Source organism: Nerophis ophidion, linkage group LG03, assembly GCF_033978795.1.
Source record: "Nerophis ophidion isolate RoL-2023_Sa linkage group LG03, RoL_Noph_v1.0, whole genome shotgun sequence".
Taxonomy (NCBI): Eukaryota; Metazoa; Chordata; class Actinopteri; order Syngnathiformes; family Syngnathidae; genus Nerophis; species Nerophis ophidion.
Window position 1 is genome coordinate 85,518,320 of NC_084613.1, and position 16,467 is coordinate 85,534,786.

The 16,467-nt window shown below is 42.4% G+C and overlaps 1 protein-coding gene across 1 annotated transcript in view; it reads right to left on the bottom strand.

Annotated features, from left to right (window-relative positions):
* Positions 1–16,467, bottom strand: part of mta1 (metastasis associated 1) — a 176,087-nt gene that overhangs the window by 127,651 nt on the left and 31,969 nt on the right. Inside the window, 1 exon segment of the mRNA XM_061896254.1 lies at positions 3,628–3,695. Coding sequence (XP_061752238.1) covers positions 3,628–3,695 — 68 coding nt within the window.

The following is a 16,467-nucleotide window of genomic DNA, read 5'->3' on the forward strand; positions in this document are numbered from 1 at the left end:
AGAAAGAAAGAAAGAAAGAAAGAAAGAAAGAACGAACGAACGAACGATGGATGGATGGATGGATGGATGGATGGATGGATGGATAGATAGTACTTTATTTTTTCCTTCAGAAGAGTTCCTTCAGGAAAATTAAAAATAATCATATAAAAATAAGTATCCAAACAACAGAAGAATAAGTGATTACATATTAACAGATGTGTAGATAGAACATGTTGAAACGGAAAATAAGCAGATATTAACAGTAAATGAACAAGTAGATTAATAACCCATTTTTACAGCCTGTACTGCATAATTTTGACAAAATAATAAAATGCGAAATAACACAATATGTTACAGCATACATCAGCAGACTGAATAGGAGCCTTTGTTTGCTTGCTTACAACTAAAAGACAATTTGTCTAGTACAGGCCTGGGCAATTATTTTGACTCGGGGACCAAATTTAGAGAAAACAACACAATAATGACTGATTGAATGCTAAAAACAGACCGCCTTAAAATCGGAATAGAATTTTAAGTACTCCACTGAAGGAGACACCCAGAAAATACATGACAATTATATGGGATTTACAATTTTAACTATGAAGGATAAAACATTGAACATTGACAAGATATTAACGTCACACCCCCCTTTGATCGACATATTTTACAATATAGCGAAACGCAACAAAAATGCAATAAACACAACGGAATATGAACGCGAAGGGTAAAAAAACCCCACCTCCAATCTGATATATCACTAAGATGTAGAACTTTGTGGTAAAAATCTCTTTCTGAGTCTGTCCCTGACACCCGCATTTGAGGCTCTAGAAACACTCTGTGGAAACGCTCCCCGCCCACACTGCTTGGTGCCTCGTCTCAGCTGTTGTGACTTAGTTGACCATGGTGACTAATTAGATCACCATAGCAACTAAATAAATGACCATAGTAACTAGTATATCATGCAGATTCCAACCATTGAAATACTTTGTGTAGTTGAAGACTTACGGTAATTAGAAAACATCACTTTCCATCTTAAAGATCTAAAAAAAAGGATTTGGGAATGTCCGGTGGACCAAATTGAAAAGCTTAACGGGCCGCATGTGGCCCCCAGGCCTTAATTTGCCCAGGTCTGGTCTAGTACGTTTATTATTTTATTTAAAGCCAACATGGTTTATTGCAATAATAAATATATGCTTAATGTACCCTAAGATTTTTTTGTTAAAATAAAGCCAATGATGATTTGCGGTCCTCTTTATTTATAAAAGTATCGAAAAGTATCTCCTGCATTTTTGGAGTATAAGTCGCACCTGCCGAAAATGCATAATAAAGAAGGAAAAAAACATATATAAGTCGCATTTTTGGGGGGGAATTTATTCGATAAAACCCAACACCAAGAATAGACATTTGAAAGGCAATTTAAAATGAATAAAGAATAGTGAACAACAGGCTGAATAAGTGTAGGTTATATGAGGCATAAATAAGCAACTGCTATGTTAACCTAACATATTATGGTAAGAGTCATTCAAATAACTATAACATATAGAACATGCTATACCTTTACCAAACTATCTCTCACTCCTAATCCATAAATCCCATGAAATCTTATCCATCTAGACCAGGGGTCGGGAACCTTTTTGGCTGAGAGAGCCAAGAAGCCAAATATTTTAAAATGTATTTACGTAAGAGCCATATAATATAATTTTAACACTGGACACAACTAAAAGTGTGCATTTTTAAGTAAGACCAACATTTCTAGAGTATAATAGGTCACTTATTCTTTGTAATAATGTTGTTATTCTGAAGCTAACTTAAGAGGGGGCGTGGCCTGCGGGTCTGCAGCGAAGCGGGGTGTTGCCAGGACCGGCCTTGAAATCAGCGACAGGTGTGTAAACGGCCCACCTGGGCCTTGTTGAAGAACCCCCAAGAGGGCTAGCCCTACACTAACCAATAATAAATAAATTATTTCTTACCCTTTAGGCAACTTCTTGAACAGGTGCGGTAGAAAAAAGGATGGAAGGATTCAAATGCATGAGTATTTTTGTATTTTCAACGTTATTTTTAACACTGTGATTACAAGCGGAATTATTCATTACTTATCGCGTTAGGCAATGTCAGCTCAGATTTATCCGAGAGCCAGATGGAGTCATCAAAAGAGCCAGAGCCATAGGTTCCCTACCCCTGATCTAGTCTCTTACCTGACTGAGCTAAATTATATTATTTTGTATTTTACGGGAATGTGTTAAATTCACACATAAGTCGCTCCGTAGTATAAGTCGCACCGCCGAAAATGCATAATAAAGAAGGAAAAAAACCTTTATATAAGTCGCACTGGAGTATAAGTCGCATTTTTGGGGGGAAATTTATTTGATAAAACCCAACACCAAGAATAGACATTTGAAAGGCAATTTAAAATAAATAAAGAATAGTGAACAACAGCTGAATAAGTGTAGGTTATATGAGGCATAAATAAGCAACTGCTATGTTAACTAACATATTATGGTAAGAGTCATTCAAATAACTATAACATATAGAACATGCTATACCTTTACCAAACTATCTCTCACTCCTAATCCATAAATCCATGAAATCCTATCCATCTAGTCCAGGGGTCGGGAACCTTTTTGGCTGAGAGAGCCAAGAAGCCAAATATTTTAAAATGTATTTACTAGTAAGGCCATATAATATAATTTCAACACTGGACCACAACTAAAAGTGTGCATTTTTAAGTAAGACCAACATTTTTAGAGTATAATAGGTCTCTTATTCTTTGTAATATTGTTGTGATTCTGAAGCTAACTTAGGAGGGGGCGTGGCCTGCGGGTCCGCAGCGAAGCGGGGTGTTGCCAGGACCGGCCTCGAAATCAGCGACAGGTGTGTAAATGGCCCACCTGGGCCTTGTTGAAGAACCCCAAAGACGGCTAGCCCTACACTAACCAATAATAAATAAATGATTTCTTACCCTTAAGGCAACTTCTTGAACAGGTGCGGTAGAAAAAAAAGGATGGAAGGATTCAAATGCAAGAGTATTTTTGTATTTTCAACGTTATTTTTTAACACTGGGATTACAAGCGGAATTATTCATTACTTATCGTGTTAGGCAATGTCAGCTCAGATTTATCCGAGAGCCAGACCAGAGCCATAGGTTCCCTACCCTGGTCTAGTCTCTTACCTGACTGAGCTATATAATATTATTTTGTATTTTACGGGAATGTGTTAAATTCACACATAAATCGCGCCTGAGTATAAGTCGCACCCCTGGCCAAACTATGAAAAAAACTGCGACTTATAGTCCGAAAAATACAGTGAATACATTTTGGTACCAGTAGCGGTACCAAAATACTGGTTTTGAGCCAACCCTAGTGCCTAATGTGGTGGGTGACTGCATAGGTGGCCGTTAAACAGCTGTCTGACACTTATTTCACCCGCGGTCTAACAGACTACAAACCTCAAAAAATTGCCTCATTCCTAATTAAAAAAAAAAAAAAAAACGCCTGTTTTGTGAAGCAGGCAGTCATTGGAAAGGAGTGCAGCCGCGCATACTGATTCCAACTCTTAGTTAATTATTTAAAAGATACATTCTGGAGGATGCAGGACGTTAAATCACCATTATTGATAAATAAACACGCACGCACACCCACGCTCACTCACCTTATTCAGCTCCTCTATCCTTCTGATCAGCAGTGGGTTACTGGAGGAGTTCTCAAAATAAACATAATCTGCAAGGGAGCAAAGAGAAGAAGATGTGGGGTGGAAAATTAGCAAGAGGAACACCAAAAATATATATGTCACAGTCATAGGTGATCACAACCCTCACACTTAAAATGGTATTGTTTGGTGTATATATTTCTACTAGGGCTGGGCAACGATTAAAAATGTTAATCGAAGTTAATCCGATTAATCGTGATTAACTGCATTGTATACACAAAGCCCAATAATGAATTCAAAAGTAGTGTGTAGTGCACCTTTACTGGAATATTCTCCCACATGAACAAAAGCGCCAAAACATTTGTTGTGCAAACACAATTTAAATCAGTCCTTGTTAAACAGTAGCAGTTAAATAGCATATTTGATGAAAATCAACTCCAAAAATGTAAATACAAACATTTAAGCTTATTGCCACTTGCCAGGGTATTTAAGTTATCCTGTTTGTTATGGAAAATAAATATAATCTACATACAAATCTCTGAGCCACAATCATAACATCTGAACAGGCAATTTCTGAGGTAACAGCAGAAACATTTTTTTTTTATCAGGGATCTTATGTTTAAAAAACCTATATTATAGGTAGTGGGCTGTTTTAGGGAATTTTTGATCAAATTATCCGTAGTAGCAATATTAATAATGTTGTGTTTATTCTGCGTAGTGCACTTAAAATAATTATGACCATATCTAGGAATTGATATGATGGGAATTTTCCGATTGTTTGCTTGGTGCTTTGATAAACTGAAGGCATCATATACATGGTACTATATTGTGATGTTATGAGCCAGGGAATAAAAGAACTACCCTACCCAGCATGCAACAGGAGTGACGAGCATGCGCGGTAGCCCGGTGTAGGTTGTGTCGCCATGACGGCATCTTGTATGTTGTGATATGCACGCTCTGAAAGTAAACGTTAAGAACTCAGCCACACTCCTGGTCCATCATCCATCCATCATCTTCCGCTTATCGAGGTCGGGTCGGCGGGGCAACAGCCTAAGCAGGGAAACCAGACTTCCCTCTCCCCAGCCACTTCGTCTAGCTCTTCCCGGGGGATCCCGAGGCGTTCCCTAGGCCAGCCGGGGAGACATAGTCTTCCCAACGTGTCCTGGGTCTTCCCCGTGGCCTCCTACCGGTTGGACGTGCTCTAAACACCTCCCTAGGGAGGCGTTCGGGTGGCATCCTGACCAGAATGCCCGAACCACCTCATCTGGCTCCTCTCCATGTGGAGGAGCAGCGGCTTTACTTTGAGTTCCTCCCGGATGACAGAGCTTCTCACCCTATCTCTAAGGGAGAGACCCGCCACTCGGCGGAGGAAACTCATTTCGGCACTTGTACCCGTGATCTTATCCTTTCGGTCATGACCCAAAGCTCATGACCATAGGTGAGGATGGGAACGTAGATCGACCGGTAAATTGAGAGCTTTGCCTTCCGGCTCAGCTCCTTCCTCACCACAACGGATCGGTACAACGTCCGCATTACTGAAGACGCCGCACCGATCCGCCTGTCGATCTCACGATCCACTCTTCCCTCACTCGTGAACAAGACTCCTAGGAACTTGAACTCCTCCACTTGGGGCAGGGTCTCCTCCCCAACCCGGAGATGGCACTCCACCCTTTTCCAGGTGAGAACCATGGACTCGGACTTGGAGGTGCTGATTCTCATTCCGGTCGCTTCACACTCCTGGTCTGCATTATTCATAAATAGACAGACAACACATATACTCCGCTGCTTCACAGGCCGCTGGATGTAGCCGGCAAAGTATTCCCATGCTAGCTAGCCGCTCTAGCAAGCACGCCTCATTCAGTCCAAAACGGCCCGATCTATCCACATCCGGAATTGTCCGGCGGTCGTAAGTGATCCCGGAGTGACCACGCTGTAAGCCAGCCAGGACATTTGCAGAATTGTCCGGTATTTTTGCCAAATGTTCCATCTTTACCAAGAGCCCCTCCACGCCGCAGGCAACGCCATTTTGTTAAGAAAAGGCGTTAACAAAATAAAAGCATGTAAACAACATACGCAAATGTGCGATAAAATAATTGTCGGCGTTAATAGATTGATGAGTTAACTCGTAATTAACGCATTAATTTGCCCACCCCTAATTTATACATATGTGTCTGCTGGCACGGGTCCAGACTCATTGGAGGTTTAGGCGCTCACCAGGATGTCCCCGCAGGCCCCCAGGCTTGGTGGGGCGCCTGGTCTTAGCCCGGCATGTGTTTTGGCTGAGCGCTGTCAGATTATACCCTGCACTTGGTTGGCTGCCTAGAGCTCCTATTCTTCTCGTGGACCCCCCGAAACACACACACACACACACACACACACACACACACACACACACACACACACCCATCCCCCAGTCTCCCCCATGGGCAAACAGGCTAGAAATTGCCCAACATTAGAATTGTGGTATAGTTCGGGGCTGAAACCGATGTTGTATTCGCCGTTTCTTTACATTTGAAAATAGACCCAGAGTGGAATTAGTAACCCCTCAATTAATTGTTCCCCTTGAAATTACATCCATCCATCCATTTTCTACCACTTATTCCCTTTTGGGGTCGCGGGGGGTGCTGGCGCCTATCTCAGCTACAAAATTGAAATTACAATTTTATGAAATTGCGTTATTCTCGTAAAATGTCGACTTAATTATTGTAAAATGACAACCCTAACTAGGTAAAATCATGACTATGATACTGTCCATCCGTCCATTTTCTACTGCTTATTCCCTTTTGGTGTCGCGGGGGGTGCTGGCGCCTATCTCAGCTACAAAATTGAAATTACAATTTTATGAAATTGCGTTATTCTCGTAAAATGTCGACTTAATTATTGTAAAATGACAACCCTAACTAGGTAAAATCATGACTATGATACTGTCCATCCGTCCATTTTCTACTGCTTATTCCCTTTTGGGGTCGCGGGGGGTGCTGGCGCCTATCTCAGCTACAAAATTGAAATTTCAATTTTATGAAATTGCGTTATTCTCGTAAAATGTCGACTTAATTATTGTAAAATGACAACCCTAACTAGGTAAAATCATGACTATGATACTGTCCATCCGTCCATTTTCTACTGCTTATTCCCTTTTGGGGTCGCTGGTGCCTATCTCAGCTACAAAATTGAAATTACAATTTTATGAAATTGCGTTATTCTCGTAAAATGTCGACTTAATTATTGTAAAATGACAACCCTAACTAGGTAAAATCATGACTATGATACTGTCCATCCGTCCATTTTCTACTGCTTATTCCCTTTTGGGGTCGCGGGGGGTGCTGGCGCCTATCTCAGCTACAAAATTGAAATTTCAATTTTATGAAATTGCGTTATTCTCGTAAAATGTCGACTTAATTATTGTAAAATGACAACCCTAACTAGGTAAAATCATGACTATGATACTGTCCATCCGTCCATTTTCTACTGCTTATTCCCTTTTGGGGTCGCTGGCGCCTATCTCAGCTACAAAATTGAAATTACAATTTTATGAAATTGCGTTATTCTCGTAAAATGTCGACTTAATTATTGTAAAATGACAACCCTAACTAGGGAAAATCATGACTATGATACTGTCCATCCGTCCATTTTCTACCGCTTATTCCCTTTTGGGGCTGCGGGGGGTGCTGGCGCCTATCTCAGCTACAAAATTGAAATTACAATTTTATGAAATTGCGTTATTCTCGTAAAATGTCGACTTATTTATTGTAAAATGACAACCCTAACTAGGTAAAATGATGACTATGATACTGTCCATCCGTCCATTTTCTACCGCTTATTCCCTTTTGGGGTCGCGGGGGGCTGCTGGCGCCTATCTCAGCTACAAAATTGAAATTACAATTTTATGAAATTGCGTTATTCTCGTAAAATGTCCACTTAATTATTGTAAAAAGACAACCCTAACTAGGTAAAATCATGACTATGATACTGTCCATCCGTCCATTTTCTACCGCTTATTCCCTTTTGGGGTCGCGGGGGCTGCTGGCGCCTATCTCAGCTACAAAATTGAAATTACAATTTTATGAAATTGCGTTATTCTCGTAAAATGTCGACTTAATTATTGTAAAAGGACAACCCTAACTAGGTAAAATCATGACTGTGATACTGTCCATCCATCCATTTTCTACTGCTTATTCCCTTTTGGGGTCGCTGGTGCCTATCTCAGCTACAAAATTGAAATTACAATTTTACGAAATTGCGTTATTCTCGTAAAATGTCGACTTAATTATTGTAAAATGACAACCCTAACTAGGTAAAATCATGACTATGATACTGTCCATCCGTCCATTTTCTACTGCTTATTCCCTTTTGGGGTCGCTGGCGCCTATCTCAGCTACAAAATTGAAATTACAATTTTATGAAATTGCGTTATTCTCGTAAAATGTCGACTTAATTATTGTAAAATTACAACCCTAACTACTTAAAATCATGACTGTGATACTGTCCATCCGTCCATTTTCTACTGCTTATTCCCTTTTGGGGTCGCGGGGGGTGCTGGCGCCTATCTCAGCTACAAAATTGAAATTACAATTTTATGAAATTGCGTTATTCTCGTAAAATGTCGACTTAATTATTGTAAAATGACAACCCTAACAAGGTAAAATGATGACTATGATACTGTCCATCCGTCCATTTTCTACCGCTTATTCCCTTTTGGGGTCGCGGGGGGTGCTGGCGCCTATCTCAGCTACAAAATTGAAATTACAATTTTATGAAATTGCGTTATTCTCGTAAAATGTCGACTTAATTATTGTAAAATGACAACCCTAACTAGGTAAAATGATGACTATGATACTGTCCATCCGTCCATTTTCTACTGCTTATTCCCTTTTGGGGTCGCGGGGGGTGCTGGCGCCTATCTCAGCTACAAAATTGAAATTACAATTTTATGAAATTGCGTTATTCTCGTAAAATGTCGACTTAATTATTGTAAAATGACAACCCTAACTAGGTAAAATCATGACTATGATACTGTCCATCCGTCCATTTTCTACCGCTTATTCCCTTTTGGGGTCGCTGGTGCCTATCTCAGCTACAAAATTGAAATTACAATTTTATGAAATTGCGTTATTCTCGTAAAATGTCGACTTAATTATTGTAAAATGACAACCCTAACTAGGGAAAATCATGACTATGATACTGTCCATCCGTCCATTTTCTACCGCTTATTCCCTTTTGGGGTCGCTGGTGCCTATCTCAGCTACAAAATTGAAATTATAATTTTATGAAATTGCGTTATTCTCGTAAAATGTTGATTTAATTATTGTAAAATGACAACCCTAACTAGGTAAAATCATGACTATGATACTGTCCATCCGTCCATTTTCTACGGCTTATTCCCTTTTGGGGTCGCGGGGGGTGCTGGCGCCTATCTCAGCTACAAAATTTAAATTACAATTTTATGAAATTGCGTTATTCTCGTAAAATGTCGACTTAATTATTGTAAAATGACAACCCTAACTAGGTAAAATCATGACTGTGATACTGTCCATCCATCCATTTCCTACCGCTTATTCCCTTTTGGGGTCGCGGGGGGTGCTGGCGCCTATTTCAGCTACAAAATTGAAATTACAATTTTATGAAATTGCGTTATTCTCGTAAAATGTCGACTTAATTATTGTAAAATGACAACCCTAACTAGGTAAAATCATGACTGTGATACTGTCCTTCCATCCATTTTCTACCGCTTATTCCCTTTTGGGGTCGCGGGGGGTGCTGGCGCCTATCTCAGCTACAAAATTGAAATTACAATTTTATGAAATTGCGTTATTCTCGTAAAATGTCGACTTAATTATTGTAAAATGACAACCCTAACTAGGTAAAATCATGACTGTGATACTGTCCATCCGTCCATTTTCTACTGCTTATTCCCTTTTGGGGTCGCTGGTGCCTATCTCAGCTACAAAATTGAAATTACAATTTTATGAAATTGCGTTATTCTCGTAAAATGTCGACTTAATTATTGTGAAATGACAACCCTAACAAGGTAAAATGATGACTATGATACTGTCCATCCGTCCATTTTCTACTGCTTATTCCCTTTTGGGGTCGCTGGCGCCTATCTCAGCTACAATCGGGCGGAAGGCCGTGTACACCCAGGACAAGTCGCCATCTCATCGCAGGGCCAACACAGAAAGACAGACAACATTCACACTCACATTTCTCGGGACCATTTAGTGTTGCCAATCAACTTATCCCCAGGTGCATGTGAAGTGAGGTGAATTATATTTATATAGCTCTTTTCTCAAGTGACTCAAAGCGCTTTACATAGTGACACCCAATATCTAAGTTACATTTAAACCAGTGTGGGTGGCACTGGGAGCAGGTGGGTAAAGTGTCTTGCCCAAGGACACAACGGCAGTAACTAGGATGGCACAAGCGGGAATCGAACCTGCAACCCTCAAGTTGCTGGCACGGCCACTCTACCAACCGAGCTATGTCTTTGGAAGTGGGAGGAAGCCGGAGTACTCGGAGGGAACCCACGCGTTCACGGGGAGGACATGGAAACTCCACACAGAAAGATCCTGAGCCCGGGATTGAACCCAGGACTACTCAGGACCTTCGTATTGGGAGGCAGAAGAACTAACTCCTCTGCAGCCACGAAGCCCCCTATGATACTGTGAAGTCCTAAAGTGTTTTTCTTGTAAAGTAGGGCTGATCCTGAATATAAAAGGAGGGCGAGCTACCAGTTTTAGAAGCTCTGCTAAACAGATCCAGCTTTAGTGAAACATTAAAGGCATACTGAAATGAGATTTTCTTATTTAAACGGGGTCCATTCTGTGTGTCATAACTGATCATTTCACGATTTTGCCATAATTTTGCTGAAAAGATTTAGTAGAGAACATCGACGATGAAGTTCGCAACTTTTGGTTGCTAATAAAAAAGCCTTGCCTGTACCGGAAGTAGCAGACGGTGTGCGCGTGACGTCACGGGTTGTAGAGCTCCTCACATCTGAACATTGTTTACAATCATGGCCACCAGCAGCCAGAGCGATTCAGACCGAGAAAGCAACGATTTCCCCTTTAATTTGAGCGAGGATGAAAGAGTCATGGATGAGGACTAGGAAAAAAAAGGCGAGGGCAGTGGGAGCGATTCAGATATTATTAGACACATTTACTAGGATAATTCTGGAAAATCCCTTATCTGCTTATTGTGTTACTAGTGTTTTAGTGAGATTATATGGTACCTGAAAGTCGGAGTGGTGTGGCCACGGGTGTGGGAGAGTCCGCAGCTGCAGGAGGACGCAAGCTCCGCTCATGTCTACGGTAAGAGCCGACTTATTACCATAATTTTCTCACCGAAACCTGCCGGTTGACATGTGGTAGGGAACCATGTTTGCTTGACCGCTCTGTTCCATAGTAAATAAATGATAAATGGGTTGTACTTGTATAGCGCTTTTCTACCTTCAAGGTACTCAAAGCGCTTTGACACTACTTCCACATTTACCCATTCACACACACATTCACACACTGATGGAGGGAGCTGCCATGCAAGGCGCCAACCAGCACCCATCAGGAGCAAAGGGGGAAGTGTCTTGCTCAGGACACAACGGACGTGATGAGGTTGGTACTAGGTGGGAATTGAACCAGGGACGCTCGGGTTGCGCACGGCCACTCTCCCCACTGCGCCGTCCCACGTAAAAGCTTCACCTTCTGGAATGTAAACAAGGAAACACCGGCTGTGTTTGTGTTGCTAAAGGCAGCCGCAATACACCGCTTCCCACCTACGTCTTTCTTCTTTGACGTCTCCATTATTAATTTAACAAATTGCAAAAGATTCAGCAACACAGACGTCCAGAATACTGTGTAATTATGCGATTAAAGCAGATGACTTGTAGCCGTGATCGGTGCTGGAAGAACATGTCCGCTACAACCGGTGACGTCACGCGCACACGTCATCATACTAATCTAAAACTAAGATGCGGATGAGGGGACAGAGCTGCGGAGCTAGCACTGACGATGGGACGGAGAGGCTTCGCGGTGTCTTGACTGGGTGAGCAGGTGTCGGACACCTCAGTCACCTTGGACGTATCCTCGCTCATCCATGCGGACTGGACACTGGCCGAGAGTGGAGTCGGCTGTCTTGGTTGCTTTGTTGGGTCTGCTCCTGTCTCTGGCCATGCTCCCCCCACCCCAGCGGACGATGGCGTGGAACACCGCAGAGGCCACCACAGTGGATATGTTTCTTTTACTTTGTATTCATAGCTGTATGTAGAAGTGTCTGCTTGTATCTGCTGCTTTAATGTCTTTAATGTCTTTAATGTCTTTAATGTCCTCTGTGTTCTTTGATGTTTGATGTTTCCCTCTTACACACATGTAAAAGGGATGTGTACTATGGCTATGAGTTGTAGTTTTTTTCCCTTGGCCTCAGTCTGCACCCCCACTCCAGGGCCCAGGCTAAAACCGATATTTCTAATTTTATTTTAATCTTCTATTCTTTTCTCCCATCCCTGTTTACCTGTATGTCATCTTTTTTGTAAGGGGCGCTGGAAGCCGGCAAACCTGTCAGCGATCCTGTTCTGTCTCCCTGTAATGTTTGTCTGATCTTGAATGGGATTGTGCTGAAAATTTTAATTTTCCTGAAGGAACTCTCCTGACGGAATAAATAAAGTACTATCTAATCTAATCTAATCTAATCTAATCATTCCGCAACCTTTTCAACAGGATACATCGCGGGAAATTTAATATTGCAATTTAGTAAACTAAAGCGGCCGTATTGGCATGTGTTGCAATGTTGAAATTTCATCACTGATATATAAACTATCAGACTGCGTGGTCGCTAGTAGTGGCTTTCAGTAGGCCTTTAAGCATCATGTAGCAATATTGCTAAATGCTAAACAAGAAATGCAAACTACAAATATAAGTCTGTGGGCCATAGAGCGTTTTCCGTTCGGGCTCCAGTACTCTGGAATGCCCTCCCGGTAACTTTTCGAGATGCTACCTCAGTAGAAGCATTTAAGTCTCACCTTAAAACTCATCTGTATACTCTAGCCTTTAAATAGACCTCCTTTTTAGACCAGTTGATCTGCCGCTTCTTTTCTTTCTCCTATGTCCCCCCCTCCCTTGTGGAGGGGGTCCGTCCGGTCCGATGACCATGGATGAAGTACTGGCTGTCCAGAGTCGAGACCCAGGATGGACCGCTCGCCTGTGTATCGGTTGGGGACATCTCAACGCTGCTGATCCGCCTCCGCTTGAGATGGTTTCCTGTGGACGGGACTCTCGCTGCTGTCTTGGATCCGCTTGAACTGAACTCTCGCGGCTGTGTTGGAGCCACTATGGATTGAACTTTCACAGTATCATGTTAGACCCGCTCGACATCCATTGCTTTCGGTCCCCTAGAGGGGGGGGGGTTGCCCACATCTGAGGTCCTCTCCAAGGTTTCTCATAGTCAGCATTGTCACTGGCGTCCCACTGGATGTGAATTCTCCCTGCCCACTGGGTGTGAGTTTTCCTTGCCCTTTTGTGGGTTCTTCCGAGGATGTTGTAGTCGTAATGATTTGTGCAGCCCTTTGAGACATTTGTGATTTGGGGCTATATAAATAAACATTGATTGATTGATTGACACTTTTCTGGCGTTCCAGCCCAACTTCTTCCTACATGAGTCAGACCACTTTTAGGACTTGAGAGTCATTGGGCCATTTTTGGCGAGATGACAAAGTACTTCTTGTGGCGAGATACATACTCAGGAACAAAGTACATCCCTCTATCCTAACCAGACTCTGAACCCGGGAGTATCATGTTGTACCTCGACATATTTCAGCATTAGATCCCGATTTCAATTCCAACTCGCACCGTACGATTTATTCTCCTCTTGACGGAAAGTCATAGTAGAAGTTTGTTGCTGTTCCTCTTTAAATTCGAGTTTCCAACTGGAGTCAACCATCGACCAAGAGAGATGAACAACAAGGAAAAGAAGAAGAACAAAAAGACAGAGAACAAGAATAAAAACAATAATAACAAGAAGAAAAACAACAATAAATTGAGAAAAAAACAAAAAACAACACGAACAAGATGAATAACAACAACAACAGCAAGATGGAAAATAAAGAAGAACAACATAATGAAGTACATTAAAAATAATAGCAAGAGCTTAATGAAAATTTACAAGATAAAGAAAAAACAAGATAAAGAACAACAATGAGAGGAACAACAAGGAGCACAAGAAGAAGGGGAAGAACAACAAGAGGAAGAAAAGCAAGATGAAGAAGAACAAGAACAAGATGAAGAACAGAAAGAACAAGATGAGGAACAACAAGAACAAGATGAAGAACAACAAGAACAAGATGAGGGACAACAAGAACAAGATGAAGAACAACAAGAACAAGATGAGGGACAACAAGAACAAGATGAAGAACAGCAAGAACAAGATGAAGAAAACAAGAACAAGATGAAAAACAACAAGAACAAGATGAAGAAAACAAGAACAAGATGAAAAACAACAAGAACAAGATGAAGAAAAACAAGACAAGATGAAGAACAGCAAGAACAAGATGAAGAACAGCAAGAACACGATGAGGAACAACAAGAACAAGATGAAGAACAGCAAGAACACGATGAGGAACAACAATAAGATGAAGAACAACAAGTACAAGATGAAGAACAACAAGAACAAGATGAAGAACAACAAGAGCAAGTTGGCGAACAACAAGTACAAGATGAAGAACAGCAAGAACAAGATAATGATAATAAATGATAATGATGATAATAAAACGATCGCTTACTGTACAAACATTTGCACCAAAATTTGGTACCGTTAATAGTTCTCTACTCTCACAACTGGATGACTCCCGTAGGATTATTTTTTTAATATAATTTAAGTGCTCTGACATAAAAATAATACTCCTTGGTATTACATCCACCCCCCCTTGACAAATCATTAATTTTTCCTTTCTTGTGTTGATAAAAACCACCAATCAAACAGCGGAGACAAGAGTCTGCCGACGAGACGGTGGCGACGCTAACCACCGAGAAGAAAATGTGGACGTTTGCCTGCGGCTCTCGACAGTCAGCATCTCCGAGGGACCCATTAAATCGCGAGCCAGATGACGTCAGGACACAATGAACCTCTGTTATGCTTCTCTCGCAAAAAAAGGTGGAAACCCTCTTTCCCCCCCCTCTCTAAATCTGGGGAACTGAGTTACTGGGAAGGGAATGACTAAGATGTCCCGTAAGGAAATGTCAAGAGTTTACTGTGAAAGGAAGTGGACGTAAGTAACGTCACTACGCCTCTCTGTTTCCCATCATTCCTCCCGCGGTCTCAAGCAGAGAAAGAAGCCCACACCCTCCTCTCCTCCATGCAGTCTGCTTCCAGCGTCAGCCAAACGCCCGTCCCTCCTGAGACTGTGATGTCACGGTGCAGTCCAAGTTTGGATGAGCCAATCAGGGGCCCCCGGAATAAAAAAGTCTGCTGGCTTGATTTGAACCGAGCCGTCTGGAGGAAGCGTCCGAGAATGAGGGCAACTTAGCCTGATAGAAACATTTCTGGACGGCATTATATTGTTCAGTGATTAGATCGAAGGGCGATTCTATGACTTCGCCATCGCGAATAAGTCCCTTTGTCTTTATTTGCCATTGTTGTTATTTTGCCTTTTTCTTGGATGTTTTCTTCAGCATTCTGTCTTATTGGTAAACCTTGCCTTATGGTTGGTGAAAGTGCCCACTCTTACTCTGACCTAACCCTGATAACAGCATATTTGGGTCTTGATGTATTATGTGTGTACATCAATCAATGTTTATTTATATAGCCCCAAATCACAAATGTCTCAAAGGACTGCACAAATCATTACGACTACGACATCCTCGGAAGAACCCACAAAAGGGCAAGGAAAACTCACACCCAGTGGGCAGGGAGAATTCACATCCAGTGGGACGCCAGTGACAATGCTGACTATGAGAAACCTTGGAGAGGACCTCAGATGTGGGCAACCCCCCCCCCTCTAGGGGACCGAAAGCAATGGATGTCGAGCGGGTCTAACATGATACTGTGAAAGTTCAATCCATAGTGGCTCCGACACAGCCGCGAGAGTTCAGTTCAAAGCGGATCCAAGACAGCAGCGAGAGTCCCGTCCACAGGAAACCATCTCAAGCGGAGGCGGATCAGCAGCGTAGAGATGTCCCCAACCGATACACAGGTGAGCGGTCCCTCCTGGGTCTCGACTCTGGACAGCCAGTACTTCATCCATGGTCATCGGACCGGACCCCCTCCACAAGGGAGGGGGGGGGACATAGGAGAAAGAAAAGAAGCGGCAGATCAACTGGTCTAAAAAGGAGGTAAATAACTTTCAGACCTTGGTCCGCATTGCCGGCAGTAAGTCGAACACATTTCCAGTGAGGGTTGGACTCCGCCAAGGCTGTCCTTTGTCACCGATTCTGTTCATAACTTTCATGGACAGAATTTCTAGGCGCAGTCAAGGCGTTCCGGTTTGGTGACCGCAGGATTAGGTCTCTGCTTTTTGCAGATGATGTGGTCCTGATGGCTTCATCTGACCAGGATCTACAGCTCTCACTGGATCGGTTCGCTGCCGAGTGTGAAGCGACCGGAATGAGAATCAGCACCTCCAAGTCCGAGTCCATGGTTCTCGCCCGGAAAAGGGTGGAGTGCCATCTCCGGGTTGGGTAGGAGACCCTGCCCCAAGTGGAGGAGTTCAAGTACCTAGGAGTCTTGTTCACGAGTGAGGGAAGAGTGGATGGTGAGATCGACAGGCGGATCGGTGCGGCGTATTCAGTAATGCGGACGTTGTATCGATCCGTTGTGGTGAAGAAGGAGCTGAGCCGGAAGGCAAAGCTCTCAATTTACCGGTCG